The sequence below is a fragment of the Ustilaginoidea virens genome, chromosome 3, assembly GCF_000687475.1.
Source record: "Ustilaginoidea virens chromosome 3, complete sequence".
NCBI classification, from domain to species: domain Eukaryota; kingdom Fungi; phylum Ascomycota; class Sordariomycetes; order Hypocreales; family Clavicipitaceae; genus Ustilaginoidea; species Ustilaginoidea virens.
Genome location: NC_057318.1, coordinates 2,344,582 through 2,369,360, shown reverse-complemented (window position 1 = coordinate 2,369,360; position 24,779 = coordinate 2,344,582). Strand labels below are relative to the sequence as shown.

At 37.7% G+C, this 24,779-nt stretch overlaps 2 protein-coding genes across 2 annotated transcripts; one reads left to right on the top strand and one right to left on the bottom strand.

Moving 5' to 3' along the window:
• Nucleotides 1-17,675: 17,675 nt before the first annotated feature.
• Nucleotides 17,676-19,808, top strand: UV8b_03745 (uncharacterized protein; the record flags this gene model as incomplete). Its single annotated transcript, XM_043141243.1, has 3 exons — nucleotides 17,676-18,722; nucleotides 18,818-19,635; nucleotides 19,727-19,808. 3 exons carry the CDS (start codon nucleotides 17,676-17,678, stop codon nucleotides 19,806-19,808), a joined length of 1,947 nt encoding a protein of 648 aa, XP_042997177.1.
• Nucleotides 19,809-20,459: 651 nt separating this feature from the next.
• On the bottom strand, nucleotides 20,460-24,373 carry UV8b_03744 (uncharacterized protein; the record flags this gene model as incomplete). The annotated part of the gene is made up of 4 exons (XM_043141242.1): nucleotides 20,460-24,026; nucleotides 24,080-24,138; nucleotides 24,202-24,279; nucleotides 24,343-24,373. The coding sequence occupies 4 exons, from the start codon at nucleotides 24,371-24,373 to the stop codon at nucleotides 20,460-20,462; spliced, it is 3,735 nt and encodes a 1,244-aa protein (XP_042997176.1).
• Nucleotides 24,374-24,779: the final 406 nt, after the last annotated feature.

Sequence of the window (24,779 nt, the reverse complement as noted above, 5' to 3'; positions counted from 1 at the left end):
TAATGGCATTTCTATAGGTTTTTTAAAGAAATTATTAGTAATTAAAGATCCGACTAAATAGGATAATTTTAGACTATACTTTATAATTTAGTTAGGACCGAATAACTCCTCTCGACTTTATATCACCCCTAGACCGATAGCAGTATAAAATAAATAAACTAAAAGGTTTAGGCTATTTTATATATTATAGTCTCCTTTAACTAATATAATTAGCCAAAATACCTTCCGGTATACCAATTAGTATTAAATAACTACATATTATTAGTAACCGGTTTTAGTCTTAATCGGCTCCTTAATAGATTTAATATTTTAATAGTTATATCGCCTCTAGATTTAATACTAAGTTTAATGACCCTAAAAGGGCAGGCCGCCTTATTTTTAGCTATACTCTATAAGGGATAAAAAGTAGCTTAAACCGCTATTGCTTTTATATAATAGCAGCAATAGGATGCAACTAACCATTCGCACTATTTAGTAGAATATTTTTAAATCGGGGATTAAATATAGCTTACCTTACGTAATATTAAAATAAACCGGCCTTATAAGAAGCTCGACTAGGTCTTAATAAAATATATAGTTATAGCTATACTATCTCTACTTAATATTCGACTTAATATCCTATAAGGTATTTACCTAGTTTTCTATATTAATTTAATTAAATAAGCGGCTTCTAACCTACTATTAAGCTAAAAGGTAACTAATATATAACCTAATCCCTTATATATACTACCTTAGGACTCTAATCGGCTATATAAGGAATATAAAGTAGAAGAGATTTTAACTATAAAGAATACTTAAGGTTAGGGGTAGAACTATAATATACTTATAAAATAGAAAGGATATAACTTACCTATATAGGAACCCCTAGAGAACTTCTTAAAGATAGTAGTATAAAAGGCATTTAAGGCTAAATAGAGGGATATTTAGATATATAATAGACTTATATAGCCTTAGGATTAGATTTTAGACCTATAACCTTAATATCGTCTAATAATATAAAAAAAAAAAAAAAAACTAATCCTTTTCTTTTCTAGTAAAGTAATCTAATAAGTTTTAGTATTTATCTTTTATTTCTTAGTAACTCCGGCCCTATCCCTATATTTATTAATTCCTGCTTCCCCTGCTACCCTTACCTTTATCGGCATTCCCCTGCCCCCCCGTAGGATTTAGTAGGGGGGCATATAGGGGAAGGGGGGGGACTATAAGATAATAGGGTAGGAAAGGCAGTAGTAGTATTAATAGTATAATTAGCGGATACTAACTAGGAAGAGTATAGCTTAGGTACCTATAATAGGGTATAATAGGTCCGGAGGGATATACTTATAATGCCAGGCCGGCAGTAATAGGACCGGCCTTAGCTTATAGCGCGATTATCGGTATAAGGGCCTAAAGTAAGGCTATTCTAGTATAGGATAGGGATACTAATTAAGGGGAAGTAGGCGGAGTATAGGGCGCGGGTATAATAGGGGCGACCTAATATACGAAACTGGTTATCGCCTCTACTATAATCTGTGTATTTTATTGTTACTCCGCGAGTAGTTATATAATAGGCGCTATAGAGTTGCCGCCAGCCTATTAGGACTTAATAGCTAAAGCAGAAGGAATAATAGTTATTATAAGAGTAGTAGGAATCGACCTACCGATATTAGCAGCTAAAGCGTATATAAAAAGGGCTATTATAATATACTCTTACGCTATAGCCTATAGTTTATCCTATTAACGATATAGTATATTAAACTTAAGGCGAAGATAGGCTTTTCGGCCTAGGATATCTTTTACCTTTAGATAGGCAGCTTCCTTAATACTTTATTTCTTTTACGCTATATAAATAATACGCTTTATCACCTGCCGCAATTAGGGATTTATCGATATTATATACTCGCACTAAATATATATCTTATATTTCTAATAGCATCGAATATAAGCCTAAGAGCGACCGGCCTATATACAAACAATATATTCTCCGGTATCTATAGTATACTGCATATAGGCAATATAAGTATATTCGACCTCCTCGATATTATTAGTATTTAATCCCTTAGAATCCCTTTAGATGAGGAACTCTCCTATAGTGTATTTCTTTTATAACTATTAATATAACGATCTAATAATAGGCGAGGGCGGTATTTTCCTAATGCATAAAGGTATCTAGGGCATAATAACTAATAAGGAGAGAGCTAAAAGTACTCCTAATAGGATCTTTAGGGTAATAGCTATCGAAGAAGAAGCCTTTATTAGTATTACTCCTAACGACGATAATATATAGGGAGGCGATAATAGGACTCCTATATAAAAAGGGGCGGGAGGACCTTAAGAACGCGAGGGGGATAATAAGGCCCCCGCATTAGGCGATAAGGACTCTACCGAACTCTTATTATTATCGGAAATAATAATAAGCTTAGAGCTAGGGGGGGAAATACGCGACCGTCCTAAAAAGGGTATAAACTATAGCGGCCGCGATGGCGTTTCTAGCTAAAAACCTCCTCTGCGCCTAGCACTTCTAGGGTCTCCGGCAGACGCTTAAAATAGACCCGATAGGGTTATAAGAGGGTTCCGGCTAATAAGTATACTCCTATCTATTAGTCCTCTAGATAATATAGCGATAAATCTAACGTAATAGCAAACGGGGGGAGACCTAGATACCTATTAGTATTAGACGATTCACTATGCGGACCTAACACAAATAAGCTAGGAACTTTCAATAGCGTAACTCTATTAGTAGGGATAATCCTCACAATAGTAGTAAGGCCATAGACTTACTATTAGGAATAATAGCCTTAATAATAGTAGGTATAGGGATAAAGAAAAAGAGAAAGAAATGCAAAAAAGAAGTAGATAAAGGAAGAAGCTTTAATGCAGACGGATTCCTAACCGACGGCTAATAATAAAATTTTTCTACTCCGCGATAGCTACAATATAATTCCTTTTAGCTAATAGCACTATAACCGGCTTTGATAAGATTCTATTATATCTACCTAGAGTATACCGATTCTGGCCCCCGCTATATTTACATCGGTTATATATTGGTATATCTATGCGTCTGATTAATATCCTATATATCTAATTAAGGTTATTTTAGAGGGCTACGAGAGGTTTTAATTGGGGGGCAATATATAAAGGGGATGACTTTAGATAATATTCTTCCGACTCTAAGGTAGAAGAGGGGGGTATATTACGGGCACGGGCTACGCCCGCGCCACAATATGGCTAGGACTCGGGCTGCGCCTGCGTCTAGCCTAAGAAGGGCGACAGACGGAGTTATAGGACTATACTAGGACTCTAATACGTATCACAATTAGGATATAAATAGACTAGATAGAAGGTTCCTATTTGGATCCTTCTCCTTCCTCTTTAGTCTATTTAATATATATCATCGACGCCTATTTGCAGCCGCCCTAGGGTCAGTCCTTCACACTAAAGCAAATAGCAAAGGCTTTATTAAAGCCTCCCCCTACCGCTTACATAAGACCTCTATATAGGCGCCCCTAATTATAGGCGTAAACTCTATCGATCTCGCTAATAAGTTCTATAAGTCTAGTATTATTTACTAGGCAGAGATATTCAAAGCTAAACCCTATAATAATGCCTTATACCTAAAATAATACTATAATTACTTTAAGTTCGGATATATTGCTGCCTATTATATAGTGGCCTTATGGTGCGGCCGATATAGCGCGGAAAGGCACCTAGAAGGGGAGTAGGCCTACTTAATAGTCTCCTATAGATAAAGGGAATTATATTTTAATTATAAAGGACCGCACCTAGTATAGTCCTACCTTTATAAAACCTTAAATAAATAGTAGGAGTCTATTAGGAATTCCTATGCGAGCCGACCTAGGCTCTTTATAGCGTCCCTTATAATATTTATAAATACTACCCCTATTGTAGAGTAGAACCGATGCTAAGTAATTAATGCCTCGCCCCTAAGGGAACCTATTAAGCGTATTATATTAAAAGAATTCTCCTTATATAAGTATAGCCGCCGCCTTAGATTAAGCCGAAGGGGCTTTGCCTTTAGAAGAGTATTTAATACTAGACTAAATTATACTTTTACTGTATTTTTATAACCAGCTCTAATAATAGGATAGATTAGGCCCCTATCGGCCTTAAAGCTTACACCTACCCTAGCCCCGATATCTAACTTTACTACAATTACTAATATACTGCCGCTACTGACTCTTATGCGTCTATCCGTATAATATTAATCCTCTACTAGAATATATAAAAGAAAACCTCCCTTATATAAATAGTGTTTTACTACTAAAGTAAACCTAATATTATAGCGATTTAAGAACCTGCTATGCCTAGCTAAGCCCTACCGAGCCTAAGCCTTAATAAGTATATACTAATAGCATACTATAGACGAGCGGCAATATATATTTATAAGCGGTATAGTCTTAGTATATAGACTACTAAAAAGGGACCTAATAAGTATAAGGTCTGCCTCTTTAAAACTAATATTTATTTTATCTACTCCCTAGGCTATAAATATAATTAGACTACCCCTTTTATAGACCTTATATAGCTCCTACTCTAGTCCTAAAGTATATTCATTAGGGACTTTAATATATACTATCCCCTATAGGATAGCCTAGATAGAATCTTACCTAATATTAATACCCTTTTCAACTTTATAATACAATAGAGATTTAGCCTTACGACCCCTTACAGTAAAATCATATAGTAAGCGCTAAGTAAAAGAAATAGTATTATCGATTATGCCTAGGTTATATAAGACCTTACTATTAAGTATCTTGGTAATATAGACTTTGCTAAGTCTAATTATATCTTATAGCTTATCTATATCGATATTAGCAACCTATATACCGCTTAAGCCCCCCTGAAAAATAGCTAAAAGTCTTTCGACCGATACTTTATTTAGGTAGAAGCTAAAAACCGCTTTATGCCTGCTGCTACTATAGCCCCGTTTAGCTTTCCTAAAGAAATAGATATATATACCAAATAGCTTATTTGCTAACTTAAAGAGATTACGGATATTATAGCCCTAAAGAAAACCCCTAGAGCCCCTACTATAGAACTATAATAGAATAACTGCACTAAAATAGCCGCTATTGCTATAAAAAAAGCATACCGGAAGTAGGCATTATATTATACCCCCGAAAACTATAGGGCCGCTTAGGATGCAAAAGCTATTTAAACCTAGGTTGTATAAGAAGAGAGATAACGCTCCTAAAAAAAGGTATTAAAGAAAGCTATAGTATAGAATATAGACCTTTAGTCTTTAGAACGATAGGCTAGATTATATAGTAGCCTCCCCCTTAAGTCTAGGGAGATCCTACTACTTAAGCGCGCTAGCCTTAGTTACCCTTTAGTAACTATATATAACAAAAAAGTATAGGTCTTTACTTAATATTTCTTTCCCTAGTCTTATATAATATTTAAAGATATATTAGACCTGACCTTCCCCTAGCTTGCTAATATAGAGTTCCTACTATATAAAAGATTTATATATAAAGAGGTTTATACCGCCCTTTACTATATAGTTAGCTAAAAGGCCTTAAGACCGGATAGGCTACTTATAGGATTCCTTAAAGTATATAGCCCCCCCCTAATTGCAGCTCTTACCTACCTTTTTAATAAATTATACCGCACTAGGTATTACCCGGCCTAATTCTAGGAGGCCTATATAGTTATACTAAGAAAGCTAGGAAAAAAACTAAAAGAATACTCTAAAGTAGGAAGCTAGAGATTAATATCCTTATGTAATCTAATTAGTAAAGTCTTAAAAGCTATAGTAGTACGCTAGCTTATTATTGCTTTTAAGGAAGGTAATTTACTTTTAGATCTTTAAATAGGAAATAAAGCTAATCGTTTTATAGATATAGTCTTTAGCACTTTTATAGAAATAATTTATATAGTATAGTACTATAGTAGGATTGCTTTACTCTTCTAGCTCGATATATCTATAGCCTTTAATATAGTAAACTATATTCAATTTATCTACCTATTATTAGAAAAGAGACTACTACTATAGATCGCGGTATAGGTCTGCGGCTTTACTGCCTTTTATATAGTGCGAATCTACTTTAAAGGTAAATTAATTAATAACCTATCTATTAATATTAAGGTTTTATAAGGGTCCCCTTTCTCTTTTATCCTTTTTCTAGATTATATTATACTACTTTATAAAAGGCTTAAGGAAGTAGCTTTTATTATTACCTTTAGATTCGCAGACGATACTAATATTATAGTATATAAGAGGAATATAAGGGAGACCTAAGCCTTACTCGAAAAGGCATAAAAGATCTATAATAAGTAGTCTAAGTAAGCCGGGCTTAATTTTAACCTAAGGAAAAATAAGCTTATCTATTTTATATACGCCTATAAGGCAGATAAAACGCCAATCTAACTTAGGATTATAATAATTTAGCTAAAATAGTATACTTACTTCCTAAGGATCGAAATCTACTATAAATTTTAATAGTATAAATACTATATAAAGATAGCTAAAAAGCTTAAATAATAGTAACTTGCCCTTATAGCAATAGTAGCCTCTATATAGGGATATTAATATCGGGAGGCCCGATTAATCTATATATAGGTTATTCGCACTACTATTGCCTTTAGTGTAAGAGTCTAATATACCTTTATTGCCTTTAATAAGGTAGCAAAAGGTATTATAAAATCGCTAACTATAGAATAATTATCCTGCCTTCGAACCGTTATTAGGGCCTTTAAGGCTATACTAATAGATATCCTTAAGATTAAGGTAGCTATACTACCTATCGATTTATACCTAAACTATATCTACTAGCGATTTTTAGAAAGGATAGTAAAGACTAAAATAGCCGAGCGAATTAACCGCGCTTTTACTATAGTAGCGGCGATATTTTAATACTATTAGCGGAGTAATTATAAAGGACTTTAGATATATATCTTATTTTTAGACTTCGACTTATAGTAGCTAATAGCTAAGGAATGCCTAGCAAAAGAGTGGCTTACTAAATAATCTAAATATTAAGCCGCTATAAAAGCAAGATAGCGGTAATACGGGCCTATAGCGGTAGAGAGGGCCCTAGACTTTTAATCTATAGCTATAATAATTAAACTTTATAATAGCCTCTTTAAATATAAATCGGCTATACTTACTTAGCTTTATATAGAAAAGATCGGGCTAAATTCCTTTTTTTACTAGCGCTAAATCTTTATTATGCTTTTGCCTTTCTGCCGATATAAAGAGGCCCTTAAAGACTATTACTATTTAATCCTTTCTTACCTATATTATAGACGATAGCGCTAATAGCTATATAGGACCAGCCTAAGCCTTTTTTAAGATTGCCTAGGGATCTCTATCGCTTAAAATAAGCTAAGCTTTACCTGCCGATTTAAATATTAAATCTTTAGCCTCGATTATCTCGATTAGTTTTAATTTACCTAATTACTCTAGCAACCTATCCCTATAGAGGCTTTAAGATAATTCCGATTACCTAATACCGCCCCTAATATCTAATAATAATAACCTAATATAAGAGAAAGGAGATATAGTAGGCAGATAAAAGTATTTAATTTTTAGCTACTCTAAAGTTATAATATTAATATTAGAGCCCTTTTCCCCCCCCCTTCCCCTCTTTTATTAGCCCCTATAATAGCCCCCCTTCTTTTTCCCCCTTTTTCCCCTCCCCCTTTACCGCCCTTTTCTGCCCCTAAGAGATAAATAGCTTTAATACGGCCTAAATACCCTTTAATACCTCTACCTTATACTCCTTAAGGTCTAATGCCTCTTAAGTCACCCTAGGAGTAATACTCCCCCCTATTACTATTGCTATTATTGCCGCCTTCCCCCTACTATAGGCAGTCGATGCCTATTATACCTTTAATTAGAGGGCATAATAGTTATTAACCTATTTATATTAGTACCTATCCTATATAGCCCCTATACCTTATATATACCTCCCCCCCTGCGGCTAATACCTCCTAAGTACTTAAGAGGGCATAAAGAGACTTCTGGTTTTTAAGAGTCTACTTAAAAAGATAATAGGTCTTCCCTACTATAATATACTCGAAATATACTACCTTAGGCCCTATACGGTACTATACTATATTACTATTATTTAAATATTGGTTGGATTAGGGGTTAATTGGTCGGGTTTTACCTTACTAAAAGTAATATTAATAGTTAGGATTTTCGGCTTATATAAAATAAGGGTTGTAAGGCTATCCCTATAGCTCGCCAGGCTAATAAAGATAGGTTAGTAATACTAATATAGTAGGAATAGGGAATACCCACCCCTTTATCTAAAAACACTAACTTCTTTGGTATACTACTATTATTATTATTATTACTACTACTATAGCTACTACTACTATTGCTACTAATGCTACTACTACTAATGCTAATACTACTGCTACTGCCGTTGCTTTTGCTATTGCTATTATTGCCGCTATTGCTAATGCTGCTACTATTGCTATTATTATCGCCCTACCGTATAGGTTAGCATCATCCCTATAGCACTAGAGAATGGGGCTTAAGGGGATTATATACAGAAAAAATAATAGCCTTATAGAAAGGAAGAAAAAGGGATTAAAAAGTCGGGGGGTATTTATACTTTTATATCCTCGCCTGACTAAAGGCCTTTACGCCTTCTCTTTATATTAAGCTTACCCTAATCCCCGACTTAATACCGCTTGCCTTCCATTAAGTACCCCCCCTATAGCTAATTTGCCGCTAATATAGCCCCAATAATAGAAAATTCCTTTACTCTTAATCTAATACCCCTGCGCGATATATACGCTATATAGCCGGCGCGTATATTATGCAGCTGGCGCTGCCCCGCCTATATAACCTCTATTTTACTTTCGATTTATAATATACCGACTTAGGACTACCTCTCCCCTATAGATACTAAACCTACCTTTTTCTAAACCTACTTTTTCTAGATCGCTCTTATACTCTTCCTAGTATTATCGCTAGGTATAATCCTAAGCGATAGTATACCTACTTTTCTTATATGCCGGAAACCCGTCGGCCCCCCTAGAGGCCTGACTTTTTAGTCGTTATAATTATATTAGTAAGAAGGGTTTTCCCCCCGGTCCTTAGGTTTTTCCCTTCTGGATTATCTGCCGGAGTATTAGATAGGCATTTCTAGCTTAGAATAGCCCCCTAGAGTAATTTAATAATAATAATAATCGTAAGATAGGCTTATAGCACTAGACTAATATAATTTATAAATACTAGCACTTTATTAATGCCTTCCCCTTTTATCTTAAAGGATAGGGGCTATAGACGCTTCACTAGTAACTCCCTAAGAAAAGACTCCCTAAAAAAAATAAAATAGTAGACTATATAAAGAAAGCTTTATTGCCCCTAAGAGGACTAATAGTAATAATAATCTTGCCGTATTCTTCTAACCTAATTTATCTAAGCCTACTGATATTAATATACTAAAAGCCCTAACCCCTTAGCCTTAATACTAATAATAGAGGTACTATACTAGAATATATAAAAGAAATTACTATTAGCGTACCTCGCCTTTAACTATAAATCTAAACCGGATATTATCGCCCTTTAGGAATTCGCAGCTTTAGATAGACTCCCTTTATACTTTAGCCTCGGCAGATACTAAGTAGCCGCCTATAGTAGATATATAGCAATCTATATCTATAAAAGATATACTTCTAGCTCTTAAGTAATAGACTTAGATATAGATTAATACTGTATTATACTTTAAAATACTAATATCTATTCTATTTATTCTCTAATCCCTTCCCTAAATTAGTCCATCCCCCTTTAAGAATTCGCCTAAACCCCCCCTCATCCCTATAGTATTTTTACTAGTAACTTTAATATCTATCACTCTATATAGGACCGCTCTTATAAAACCTCCTTAGGCTATAATACCCTCCTCGAACTTATATTAAAATAAAAGCTAACCCTTATAATACTATAGGGAGAGATAACTAAATAAGCCCTAGACAAATATAATAATACTATCGACTATATATAGAGTATAGGCGATCTTAATATAGAGTTTATAGGGGCGGTAAATATTACTAGATCTAATTATATCCTTTAGGTAATCTAAGTAAAATAGGACTAAATAAGTTTTATAAACTACTACTAATATATTAATAGAAGAAACTTAATAAAATCCTTACTTAAGCTAAAGCTAAAGTTAAAATAGCTATTCTATACGCTTTACACCTACCCTAGTTTTCTATAGAAATCGACGCTTTTGCCTAATAGCTTATAACCTAACTATAGGCTATCGCTAATATTACTGTGCCTAAGAGAGGAATTAAACCGCTAAAAAGGGCCTTATAGTAGACCTAAGAAGTATAGTCGGCTATAAAAGAGGCCCATAAGGCTATAAGAAATTAGAGAAAAGACTATATGAGCCTTAATTAGTTAATAGTATAAAGAGCAGAGATAAACTAAATTAAGGTTATCTAATAGGAAAGGCGCTAAATATAGAGAGAAGCTATTAATAAAGCGATAACGAAAAATATAGACTTATAGTCCCTAGAGAAATGGGCCCGGTTATATAGTAGACTCCCTTTAGAATTAAGAGAAATCCTTATACTTCTCTAAGGCAAAAAAGCCTAAATATAAGAAGTAAAAATATATTCCTCTAAAGTAAAAGTACTAATAAAAAGATTCTTTATAACATTAATAGCCACTTTTGATAATATCTTAGACCTATAATTCCCCTGCCTTACTAATACGATATTCGCCCCTAAAGACGAATTCTCTAAAGTAGATATTTATAATACTCTCCGATATATAGCTAGCTAGAAAATACTAAGCCCTAATAGTATACCAATAAGATTCCTTAAAGCCTATAGAGAACCGGTTATTAGAGCCTTAATAATACTCCTTAATGCTATATATAGAACCAGTTACTACCTAATATAGTTCTAAGAAGCTAAAGTCGTAATATTAAGAAAACCTGGTAAAATACCTAAAGAATACTAAAAAGCTAGAGCCTAACGCCTAATATCCCTCTTAAACCTCCTTAGAAAAGTCCTTAAAGCTATAGTAGTAAAGAGACTAATAGTAATTACAGAAGAACGAAAATTACTATTAGATATATAAATAGGCAATAAAGTAAATAGATTAATAGATATAGCACTATATACCCTAGCAGAAGTAATTAAAGCCACTTAGTAATATAAAGGAATAGTATCGCTACTATAATTAGATATCTCTATAGCATTTGATACCGTTAATTATATTAAATTTATATACCTTTTCCTCTAAAGCGGCACCCCCCGATAGATAGCAGCCTAAGTCTAAGGCTTTATTATATTATATTTAGCTAAAATCTTCTTTAAAGGCTAACCTATCTAATGCTTCCTAATTATAGTAGGAGTACGCTAGGGCTCCCTAATCTTTTTAGTCTTTTTCCTCTTCTATATTGTACCCCTATACTATAGACTTAAAGTAGTAAATAATTTGCTAACCCTAGGATTTGCAGACGATATTAATATAATCGCATATAGTAAAATAATGTAGGATATAATTATAACCCTCTCGAAAGTATAAAAGATCTACAAAAAGTAGTCAGTAGAAGCCAGACTAAAATTCAACCTAGCAAAAAGTAAGCTAATATATTTTACTAAATAATACCGACCGGATACCTTAATAATACAACTTAGTAATACAATTATCCAGCCTATATAATATGCCCGATTCTTTAAAGTAGAAATTAACTATAAATTTAGCTGGTCTAACTATAGGGCATGAATAGTAAAGAAACTAGAAAGGCAGAAGCTCGCCCTTATCGCTCTAGCGACCTCTATATAGGGTTACTAATTCCGCAAAGCGCGACTACTATATATATAAGTCACTAGAACTATAATCGCCTTTAGAGCTAGAATCTAATATACTCCTACCAAACTAGGAGAGGTAGCAAAAGGCATTATATATAGCCTAACCGCTAAATAGTTAAAGTGCCTCTATATAGTTATAAGAGCCTACTAAGCAATACCTAATATAATCGTAGAAACTAAAGTAGTAATCCCCCCACTTGATCTCTACCTTAATTAGGCTTAATAATAATTTCTCATTAGAACTTAAGAAAGTAGTATAGCCGACCTTATCTCTAATATATATACTATTATCTAGGCTCAATTATAATAAAGACCTACTTATAGATAAAGGCGACCGACCGAAAATAGAATACTAAACTATATAGCCCTTAAAGACTCGATTTTACTTTAAGATAATAAACTATCCCCTACTTATACTTTAGCCTTTAAATAGATAAAGAAATAATAATCTAAATAGCAACTTACTTAAGTATAATACCTACTAAAAAACCGCCTTACTATTAAATACACTCCCGATTTTACTTTTATAAAAAAGATACTAAACCTTTATAAAAACCTCTATAAATATAAATCCTCCCTCTTTACCTAATTTAGAATAAAAAAAATAAGCCTTAATAAGTTCCTATATAAAATAAAGGTCCTATCTATCTATTATTTATATTATTAATACGGACTTAATATAGAAAGTATTAAATATATAATCCTAAAGTATAGTAACTATCTTAAAAACCCTCCCCTTTATATCTAAAACCGCCTTATATTAGATAAGCGTAGTATTACCTAAGCATTTAAAAATAAAGACTTGGCTAAATAAGTTATTAAATAGGTCCTTAATACCTATAGGCTTAAATAGTTCACCTTAGCTATCGCCTTTACCGCCTATATAGACTTTAGCTCTAATAGCAACCTAATATAATTACACCCCAACCCTAGAATGCATATATATATATAAATAATTATAGATAAAGATATAATTAACCTCTTAGATAGGGAATATATATCCTTTCTATATAAGCTACCTATATAGTTAACGGCCCTAAACCTATAGTATTCTTAGTACCTTTAACTCTCTAGCTTCCTATTTACTCTATATTACCCTTTTTATTACTATAATTATTATTAGGGGCTATCTTTATTTTCCCTTTTCTTTTCCCTTTCCCCTTTAGGGAAAGGGATACTATAGATCTTAAATATATCTTCTAATTAACCCTAGTAGGTAGACCTAGTATTCTTTTTATAGGCGATTCTGCCGCTTTTAACCTTTTTTTTTTCCTTTTAAAGGGGGAAGGGGTAAGGGTATTAGCCTAAAGACAAAAGAAAGATAATAATAGAATTACTAATTTAGCTTATTTAGGCAGCGCCGATTAAGTAGTAGATAAGGGAGGCTTTAATAATAGTATAGATAGCACTTTAGAAGTAAAAACTATTAACTGCAATTCTACTTAGGACTTTATAAACTTTAAAAATGCAACTACTTACTATAATTCATTAGAAGACGGCATTATAGGAGTCTTAGACTAGGTTAGCGAGATCCCCTTACTATAAAGCGGTTCCCCTATAGTAGTTAGACTAAAAATAGGCTCGTTATTGATATCTAATAGAATAATAATAGAATTAATAGGGCTCCTATCGCTAGTAATAGTAGTAAGAGGCTAAAGCTCTTTAACCGATAAAAGAGGCTAGGGCTTACCGCTATAAGCGCGCTCTAAAGCTAAAACCCCCCTTTTAATAAGTCTAAAGAAATCGGCTGGAAGTAAGATTAAGATTATAGGCATTATTATTCGTATTATAATAGTAGAATCGTTTTAGCCCTTTTGGGGAACTAAGGTAATTAGCGTAATAGACCGGTATATAGCCTATTAGGCCTTATAGTACTCGTCTTTATCTACCTACTAAAGTTAATTATAAAGTTAAAAGATACTAGCAAACTAATATACTTACTTCCTACTCGTAAGTATAAACCTTTTATAATGTAAGCATACTCTCTACCGGTTTACGGTTCGTAGTATTACACATTAGGATATAATAAGGCTTCCGCTTCGAAGTATAAGCGAAATAGGCACCTCTAAGTCTTACCCACTATTAGCAAAAAGGCAGATAATAATTAAAGAAAACCTTTTATCCTATTGATTATAATAATAAGCGGCTATATTAGCACCGCAGTATACATAGGGACGATATAGCTATTTTTGAGCTAGGCTAGGACCTAACTCTAGAACGGTAGGCATCTCGAAGAATAAAAGGTGCATAAGAACTATAGTAGTGCAATAGAGGCGGAGCTGCATATAGAGGAATAAAGGAAAATTCTTAGTAATTTTTAATAAGGAATAAAAAGGGAAGAGGAGAGGAAACAAAAAGGTAGGGCAGATAAGTGAGACTTTATACTGCTATATACCCGTACTAGATCACTCGACCGTCCGCTAGCTGCCCTAACCTATACTAGACGAAATTAATAATAATAAAACGCGCGACTTACCGCGTTACTACCGCCTACCCGATATTAATATTACTATTACCACCCCTACCTAATAATACTACCCGCGCTGGATCCGATTCATACCCACCCTAGAGCCAGACTAAAGACCAAGGACTAATAACTAATAACCAATGACTACTAACGCAAGCCACCGCGCCTATCGAGGCGCTCCTACTATCCACACTTTCCTAGCCCTGCTGCCAGACCTAGTCTTACGCGATAGGACATCTTATCGTAATATATAGTAAATCCCTTTCAAATTTAAAGGAATACTACCGAGTAAGGATAGTATATAGGTTTTCCTCCCGGCACTCGGGTTTCCTATATAGATGAGGCATAGAGATACTAGCATTAGGCTAGATGGGGACTCATCCCCCCCTAGATAGCTTAGCTAGTATAATATATATATATATATATATTTCCTATATATACTCTAGCTCTTAAATGGATAAAAAGATAATAATCTAAATAGCGATTTATCTAAATATAATACCTATTAAGAAACCGCTTTACTACTAAATATACCCCTGATTTTACTTCTATAAAGAAGATACTAAACCTTTATAAAAACCTTTATAAATATTAATCCTCTTTTTTTACCTAATTTAAAATAAAAAAAATAGGCCTTAATAAGTTCCTATATAAAATAAAGGTCTTATCTATTTATTACCCGTACTATTAATGCAGACCTAATATAAAAAATATTAAATATATAATCCTAGAGTATAATAATTATTTTAGAAACTTTCCCTTTTATATCTAAGACCGCTTTATACTAAATAAGTATAATATTATCTAAGTATTTAAAAATAAAAACTCGGCTAAATAGGTTATTAAATAGGTCTTTAATACCTACCGGCTTGAATAATTCACCCTAGTTATTATACTTACTGCCTATATAGACTTTAGCTCTAGTAATAATTTAATATAATTGCACCTTAACCTTAAAATACATATATATATATAGATAATTATAAATAAAAATACGATTAACCTTTTAGATAGGGAAAATATATCCTTTCTATATAAGCTACCTATATTATTAACGGCTTTAGACCTTTAGTATTTTTAGTATCTTTAACTCTCTAGTTCTTTACTTACTTTATACTACCCTTATTATTATTATAATTATTATTAGGAGCTACTTTTGCTTTCTTTTTTCCTTTTTTTTTACCCCTAAAGAAAAGGATATTATAATTAAACGAGTCTTTTATTTAACCTTAGTATATAGACCTAGTATCTCTTTTATAGATAGCTCTATTGCTTTTAGCTTTTCTTTTTTTTGCTTAAAAGGGAAAAAGGTAGGGATATTAGCCTAAAGGTAAAGGGAAAATAGCAATAGAACTATTAGCTTAGCTTACTTAAGCGGCAATAGTATAATAGGCGGAAAGAGCTTTAATAATAGCAGTATAGATAGCGCCATAGAGGCAGAAGCTATTAGCTATAATTCCGCTTAGGATTCTATAAACTTTAAAAATGCAACTATTTACTATAATTTACTAAAAGAAGGCAATATAGGATTCTCTAATTAGATTAGCAAGACCCTTTCGCTATAAGGCGGTTCCCTCTTAATAGCCGGCCTAAAAGTAAGCTTATTATCGATAATAATAATAGAACTAATAAAGCTTCTATTGCTAGTAGTAATATTACTAGTAGTAGTAGGAGGCTAAGGTTTTTTAAATATAGAGAGAGGTAAGGGCCCCTTATTATAGGCTTATTCTAAAGCTAAAACTCTTTTTTTAATAAATCTAAAGAAATCAGCCGGAAGTATAATTAGGACTATAGGTACTAATATTTATATTATAAAGGCGGAATTATTTAGCTTTTTTAGGGAACTAAATTAGCTAACGCAATAGACCGATATACGGCTTATTAGACCTTATAGTACTTATCTTTATGTACCTACTAAAGTTAGCTGTAAAGTTAAGAGATACTAATAAGCTGCTATATTTATTTCCTAATTGCAAGTAAAGGCCTTTTATAATACTAATATACTTTCTACTGGTTTATAGTTTGTGGCATTATATTCGAGAATATAATAAGGCTTCTACTTTAAAGTATAAGCGAAATAGGCACCCCTAAGCCCTACCTACTATTAGCAAAAGACAGATAATAATTAAAGAGAACCTCTTATCCTATTAGTTATAATAATAAGCGGCTATATTGGCACCGCGGTATATATAGGGACGATACGGCTATTTTTAGGCTAAACTAGGACCTAACTCTAGAATATTTAATATCTTAAAGAATAAAGGGTATATAAAAGCTATAGTAGCGTAATTGAGGCAGAGTTATATATAAGGGAGTAAAGGAAAATTTTTAATAACTTTTAATAAAGAGTAAAAAGGGAGGAGGAAAAAAAATAAAAAGGTAAGGCAGGTAAAGGAGACTTTATACCGCTATATGCCTATATTAGATCACTCGACCGTCCGCTAATTGCCTTAACTTATATTAGATGAAGTTAATAATAATAAAACATATAACTCACTATATTACCGCTGCCCACCTGATATTAATATTACTATTTACTATTACTATATCTACCTAATAATACTACCTACGCCGAATCTAATGTATACCCACCCTAGAGCTAACCTCATATCTATTAATATGTATTACCGCGCCTATCGAGGCATTCCTACTACCTATACTTTCCTAGCCCTGCCACTAGACCTAGTCTTGCGCGATAGGATACCTCCTCGCAATATATAATAAATCCCCTTTGAATTCGAAGGGATACTACCGATTAAGGATAGTAGGATAGTATATAGGTTTTCCTCCCGGCACTCGGGTTTCCTATATAGATTAAGTATAGAGGTACTAGTATTAGGCTAAATAGGGACCCATCCCCCCCTAGATAGCTTAGCTAGAGTAATATATATATATAACTTCGAACTCTTTATATAGCGTATTAAAGTCTTTAGGTTAATATACGAAATAAATTAATTTTCTTTTTTTACTTTTATGTAAAAACTCCTTGCCTTTTACTTTTTTTTAAATGTTAAACTAAAGCACTAAAAATAATATAAATTAAAAAAGCCTTATTATAGATATAAAATAACGCTAATAATAAGGATATTAATAGTATAAGTTCTTATTCCTACCTAATTTATAAATTATTATAATGAAAAGCGTACGGCGGCTTACTAGTGCGCCTTAATTGGATCAGAGCCTAATGAGAAAGCCGTTCGCCTTTGAAGTTGTACATGTCTTTTAAATAGTAGCACACCTTTTTAACTTTCAAGGTCACTGCATTATATTGCTTTTGTCTTTTTCTTGCTTCTCGAATCATTCTCTCACTCTCGACTCCCTCGTTCGGCAGTGGGTACGGCATCTATCCTGCTCTCTTCGCCTACTTAATGTCAGTCTGCCCGAGTTCCTATCGAGTCGGCAATATTTTGTGCAAATGATGCCTTCATCAGCCAGAAGAGCCCGGCGCGGTCGGCGCGACGCGCGTAGAGATAAAGACGACCTCCACCTCGTCGACTTGGAGGAGCCTTCCCCCAGCCGCCCTGCCAAGCGTCGCAGAAGGACACGGTCATCAGATCCGGCCGATTGCAGTCATTTCTCTTCGTTAACATCAACCTCCCGGACACACGATCATGATGACCTTCGTGGAAGCAATGATGATCAAGTTGTCTCCCAGGTTACTCAGCAACTGAAGAGCCGAGTAGTTCAAGCTAGCAAGGATCACGCCAATGCGATTCACGAGGCTAACCGTGATGGTGTCAAGGCATATGCCAAAGTTGCAGCCCAAGACTGGACATTCTACATAACAAAACTTGCTGTGAATATCGGACGTGGCTCCGAAGTATCTCATGGAGACGATCAGGCCGATTTTGGGGCTCATGTTCACATCGACCTAGGTCCAAGCAAGATGGTTTCACGAGATCACGCATCCATATGCTTTGACTCTAAGGACGAGGAGTGGATCCTTGAAATCAAAGGTCGCAACGGCGCCAAAATAGACGGACGACCTCTTAAGTCCAGGGCTTCGCATCGGTTAGTCTCTGGTGAAGTGATTGAGATTGGCAACGTTGAAATGATGTTCGTGCTGCCTTCCGAGATTTCCCCATTGCACGTAAACGCGGCCTTTCTCCAGCGCTGCGGTTTGACTCCGGAGGCAGTGCAGGCTCCTATATCACGCCGACAGCCACCCATTACCCCAGCGTCTGCTGAATACAAGGGGCCAGGAACTCCGCCACCAGTCCAGAGCAGAGGAGCATCAAGCGCTAAGTCTCCCGCTGTTGCGACGCCAGCAGTGATGATTGGGGCACATGGTGTTGACTTGAGCCAGGATGATAACCAGCACATCAAACCGCAGTACAGCTACGCCCAGATGATTACTCAGGCTATCTTGAATGCGCCAGACGAAAGGCTGAACCTGAATGGCATCTACACCTTCATAACGGACAGCTATTCATATTACAGGCATCAGCAAGCTGCTGGTTGGCAGGTGAGTAGAATCAGGAGATACAGACATCATGCAAATGGCAAGTTGGCTGCCACAGATCAGCGCGCGCTAATCCGTTACTTCCTAATCCATGGTAGAACTCCATCCGGCATAACCTTTCCCTTAACAAGTCATTTGACAAGGTCGCTAGATCAACGGACGAACCTGGAAAGGGGATGAAGTGGCAAATTGTCCCTGAGGCGATGGAGGAGATGGTGAAGAACGCATTCAAAATCGGCCGCGGAGGACATCGAGGCTCATCCGCGCCATCATCGCCCAACCAACTAAACTACATTACGCAAGGAGCCAGAGACATGGCAACACGACAGCAGATATCGGCGAGGAGACGCTTGGTGTCTCCTGTTGTATCACCACCGAATCCCTTATCCGTCACGGCCACCCATTCAACACCGCAACAGCGTTCAGAGCCGCCAGGAGGCCGCAACGCCACTTCAACTGTTGACGGCAGTCCTCTCCCTCGCCACCGAAAGTCTAATCGCAGTATTCCTGATTCCTCGTTTTCCAGTCTAAACCCTCAATCCCCCACACTCACGTTATCGTATTTACAGGATGAAAGTGCGTCGTTGGTAACGCCAGCTCCACCCAGAATTCACCCAAAGCTTGCGCCACCCAGCACAGCCCAACGACCAAGCCAGCACATGCCCACAAGCTCACCAGCGCCTTTCTGGAAATATGCCGACATCAGTAGCACCCCGTTGCGACCCTCCGCAATGTACGAACTCAGCCCTTCCAAGCTTGCTGGTGGCATCCCGCCCCAGAGCAGTAGTCCTCCGCGGGCGAGCAAATCGCCACCAAGTAGTCCTTCGAAACCAAAGAAACCAGTAATTGCGAACAAGTTTGAACAAGGCGTGGCTCCTAGAGAGGCCGATGAAAACCAGGGATTCGATTTAACGAGGTAAGAGCTCTCCTTTTCCCGCCTTTGCCACTTTTCTCCATATAGCGTATGCTCCTTTTCATCTATCCGAGCTAACGAGTTGCTGCTCCAGAGGGTTTCAGAGTATCGGCTCCTATCATGCCCCTGTTGGCAGGGGATTGTCTGTTGCAAACGCCATGCAGCGACAATCGTAATCCGAGAAAAGCAAGAGAAATGGCTTATTTCACCGTGGAACCCCTCATCACCACGACACATCGTTCCGGAGACGCTGTTGTTTTTTCGACCTATATCAAACAAAGAACAAGATTCCAACACTCCTAATAGGAACGACCGGCTCCCTTCGTCTTGCCTACTCAGTACCTAAGTAGTCTAAAGAATACTTTCACTAGGGCACTTTTCTTTTCCCGTCCCAATTGTTAGTCACGTCAAAATGATGCTCGTATGCCCAACATATGTGGCTTCCGTTCATTACCGCCCTAGTCGGTATTGTACAAGATTACATAAAACGATTGGAAAGGGAAAAGACAGGTTTTTGATGAAATGAGCCAAGATGTCCTTATTGAGATCCAAGCAGGAAGATGGTTTCTGCTACCTGACTTTATGATAACACTGGTAGTCACGCCATCCACCAAATCCAATTCAAAACAGTGTATTTTATCTACACTTGTTTGCATGGCTTTTCAGCCCGATCTATGTTATATACTGTTCCGCTAGACTTGTGCTGCTTAGTGATGTTATATTTGAAATTAAATCCGGAAGCGACTTGCATGTATTTCGATTCTCAGCGGAGTCCCCATCCTATGCCTATCTTTGCCGACTGATCCAGCGATCTTTGGGAAAATGGCTTATGCAACTGTTGCTTGACCTCTGCGTTTTGGATTTCCTCGCCCAGGTCGTTTCTTCACAGTGTTTGACTTATGGTCGCCACCTTCAATGAACTTAAGCAACTCATCGATGCTTCGCGAGTCAACATGTGATGGGGGCGCAATTCGCTCAGGATGCGGCACAGTCTGCTGTTGTGCAGGAGTGGCAGTTGCAGGAAAACGAATGCCTGACCGAATACGACGTGTTTGCATATCTTTTGCGTGCTTTGCAATGGAAACAGCGTTCTGAGTTAACTGCTCCAGCCAACCCTCAGCTTCCTTGGTGTTCTTGTCATCCGGTCCAAGTTCGTTGAGGAAGATGTTGTATGATTCACGCATTTTATTGACGGCCCCCTTTGAGTCATGGTCCAGTGCGAGGGCTTGTGCAAGCTGGAACAACAAGGTTGCAGAATTGATGGATTGTTTACCGAAAGCTGACTCGCATACGTTGAGCGATTCCTCGAACCAAAGTCTTGACTCGTGGTATTGCTTGAGATGTTGCAGCATGACAGCCGCGTTGTTGAGGGTAGTAATGGAGTCAGGATGTCCTGGCCCGTAAATGATCTTCCAGAGCATCAATGCATGTTTGGAGTATACCAGTGCCGCTCTACTCTGCCCAGTTTGGTGTAAGAACAGACTTAAGTTGAGATAGTTCAGAAGGGTTTCGGCGGAATCAACACCAACAGTTCTTTCAGCAACTACAATGGCCTTCCTGGCCAACTCAACAGCCGCGTCTTTGTCATCAAGTTGATAATACAACATCGATAAGCTGTTGTACACCCTCGCGACTTCAGGATGTAAAATGCCATAAATTTGTTCATGAAGAGAAAGCGACTCAAGAAGGAGCTCCTGCCCAAGCTTTATCTGCTTTTGAATAATTGACAGGCGACCGGCCTCAAGAGCCTCCTCTGCCAAGGCACTGCGTGGTGCAGAGTGTTTTACAACCGGCACAACGTCGACCACGTCATCAGCTGTGAATGTAAGATTCTCTTCAAAGGACGTGGAGGAAATAGGAGAGCTTTCGCGGGCCTTCTTCTTCTTCTTCTTGTCTTTTGACTCTCCATCCTGCTGAACACCAGCGATTTTCGGCAGAGACTGACTGATTCTTTCATTATGCATACTCTTGTTCGGCTCAAAATGGTAGTCCTTGGCTTGGACCTGTATGCCGAGTTTCAAGCTAATTTCTCGGAGGAGCTGCACTTTGCCAACAATCTGGAACCAGTTCGGCGCCAAATTATATCTGAAGCGCATCAAGACTTGCTCCTCAACAACCATGCGGAGACTGCCAGGAGTGGCTGACTCAAAAGAAAGGTCACTGTCGGAGTACATCAAGCGCAGTGATGGGTCAATGTCAACTACAGGTGTAGAATTCAAGTCATAACCAAGCAGGCAGTTCAGGAGGTGGGAAAGGCAAGCGGAGGTTAATGGAACCGGCAGGGTTCGCAGGTAGGATGATGCGACATGCTTGAAAGCGCGTGCTATCATGTCCAAGATGCAGATGTCTTTGAGGCAGCGGAGTCTACTTTCTGTAGAACTAGAAGCTACGACGCCCAAGTAGCGCATGTTGATACCTCTTTTGTGCAGCAAGCGACTCAACGACTGACCATCCATAGGGAAACTGATCTCAGAACTAGAGAGTTCACGGAGAAGCTGGGGAATGACCTGTTGTCGCAGGTACTTCCCTGCGTTTCGAACCTCTTCCTCATCCTCCTGCAGCTCCTTCTTCTCCTCGGCATTCTGGGGTGTTTGGCCGCTGAACGCATCAGGATTCAGAGAGAAGCTGAAACCAGAGAGATCAAGTGAGGTGTCCAGGGTTTCGTTTGAGGCCCTCTTTGTTTCATCATCATGTGCAGGCTGGTCTGACTTTGATTGTGCGCGGCTGCGGCAGGACAACTCCTTATCGACCCATTGCTTCAACTTGTACCGAGCGAACGAATCGACTAACTCGGGCCGCAGTACCGTCATTCTATGCGGGTAACCTTCATTTCCGTTTGCAGACTTTGTTAGCTCGAGCCAATAGATGTCGTATGGAGTAATCCGGTAGAGATCTAGAACATATTTTCGTCCATCAGTTCCCATCAATCCCTTTGTTTCAATACTGGCTTCCAAGTTGAATCTCTTTCCGTCTTTATCCCAAACGGGATGCTTCTTCACCTTGAGCGCCTTCGATAGCTGGGCAAACGTTGAGACGAAGCGCTCATCTGCTGTTACGATGTCCTTGCCATCGACCGCACCATAGTCAATTTGATTCTGTCCTGGTTCACGCTGCTTGAAGATGCCAGGAACTATGCTCTGACCGACAATTCGCTTTCCAAGATAGTCGACGACGACGGTGGCGGGTGCGAACAAACCGTCAATGTCGAGTTGATTGACAAGCCTTACACCAGCAACATCTTTGCCAGTCGCTACCCTGGCAGCTTCGTCACCGCCTTCAGAAGTAAATGTCCCCACGCCATCCGCACCAAAAGAAAAGAAAATGTTGTTATACACGAATATTTGGGCGTCTCTACACTCAGTAGGATTTAACGGTGCTATCTCTCCCCGGGCGACCATCACGGCGCCCTTGGTTGCTGCATCATTGTAATCAGCGAAGAGCTTGGAGATCAATCTTTCGCGGAACACTCTATCCTGCACAGTGTCTTTGGGAAGCTCCTTTGCTGACTGAAGTTCCTCATTCCAATCCCGCAAGGTGTCGGTATTCTCAATACCAGCGAATAGATAGGTCTCCTGAGGACGAGTAGGATCAGGAACGTGAGCACACAAACTTGAAGACGGAGATGGCACTGTCCATGGGGCTGATGGAATTGCGTTGGTTATTTGAAAAGTCGAAAGAGGATCTCTCGAATTGTTGTACTCTTGTAGCTGGTGGAAGGATTCCTCAAAGGAAGGCGAGATGAGCGACATAAGCTCGAGCAGGGAATGAGCTGAGAGCCCTTTTGCGGCAGGTCGAGGGAATGGGTCAAACTTGGTGTTCGAAGACCTGTTCACAAAGAAGCCAGACACGTGGGAGGTGATTTGAAACTGCTCCCCTTCATTCGTAATTACGAGGACGTAGAGAAGGTGGCCACGCTGTCTCAAGTGGCAGGGCGGTGGATTCCATGATGACAGACCGACTGATTTGACGGTCTTGGGGGGGGGCGGCAATGCGTCTGGAAGGAGATTCCAAAGCGAAGGCTCCGATTGAAAGTCGTAGTCCTTCAATGGGGATGCTGACTCCAGAGGGGCGTCTTGGCAAGTGTGAGCTTGCCGAGAGACACTTTCAAACAGCGACAGGCCGGGAAGTACACCTTGACATGTTTCCGCACGATCTCCGGCAGCCCCAATAAGCTCGCGAATTCTCACAAGGTGAATACGAGCTTCCTTTTCTGTGTATGGGTCTTCTACTAGCAGGAACTCTGGTTCGGGGTCTAGGTCGGGAATATCGGCGATTGAGATGAAATCATTAATTTTTTGCCTCCGATACTCGAGGTGAAAGCAGGTAAACCGAAATGCCGCGGGGAGGTCGATAATTGACTGGCGAACTTCATGGATTTGCTCCTGAGAAGACACCTAGTTCGGAAGTGTTACTCAATGTACTGGTGTGCTAAATTATAACGACTCACCATTATTTGCAGCTTTTTGGCTTCAGGGTCAGGTAAAGTTATAACCAAGCTAATCAGAGCTAATCAAGTCATTAGTCACAGGTGAGATTTCAAGTGGTAGCTAAGCTGGGAGGTCGCCTTACAGTCGGTACCATTCTCGCCGTCTCCCGATGCTTCTTCGGGGTAAGGGTGCGTGGTGTTACCACCCTGATTGCAAAATTCTAAATGAGTATGGGATAATCAGTATGCTACGATCCATCCGTGACTGTGACAAGATTGGATACCTGAGCAATCGCTTGTAGCATCGGGGGCCATCTTGTACGTCTGATTTCGGGGACGAAAGAAAATGGCGACGAAAACACACGATAGGAGGAGTTGGTACAATGAACAAAAGGCTCCCAGTAGATCAGGTCAAGCAGCATTAACTGGTAATGAACAATCAGCTGGAAGCGCGTTGAAGATTGTAAAGGGGTCTTCTTTAGGGGAAAAATAAAAAAACTAGGAAAAAGAAAACTGGGTAAATGCAGTTTAACGGCTGCGTCTGCCGACGACCCCACTACTATAAAAATATTAGCTATGTTTTTATGCAATATATTGCAGCTTTAACCCGTTACTAAATATTAGAAGAAATTATAATATACTAATATTTTATTATAATAAGACCAGTTAAAGCCCCCTATATACTTCCTAGTGTTACTACCAGGATGTAATTAGCAATTTT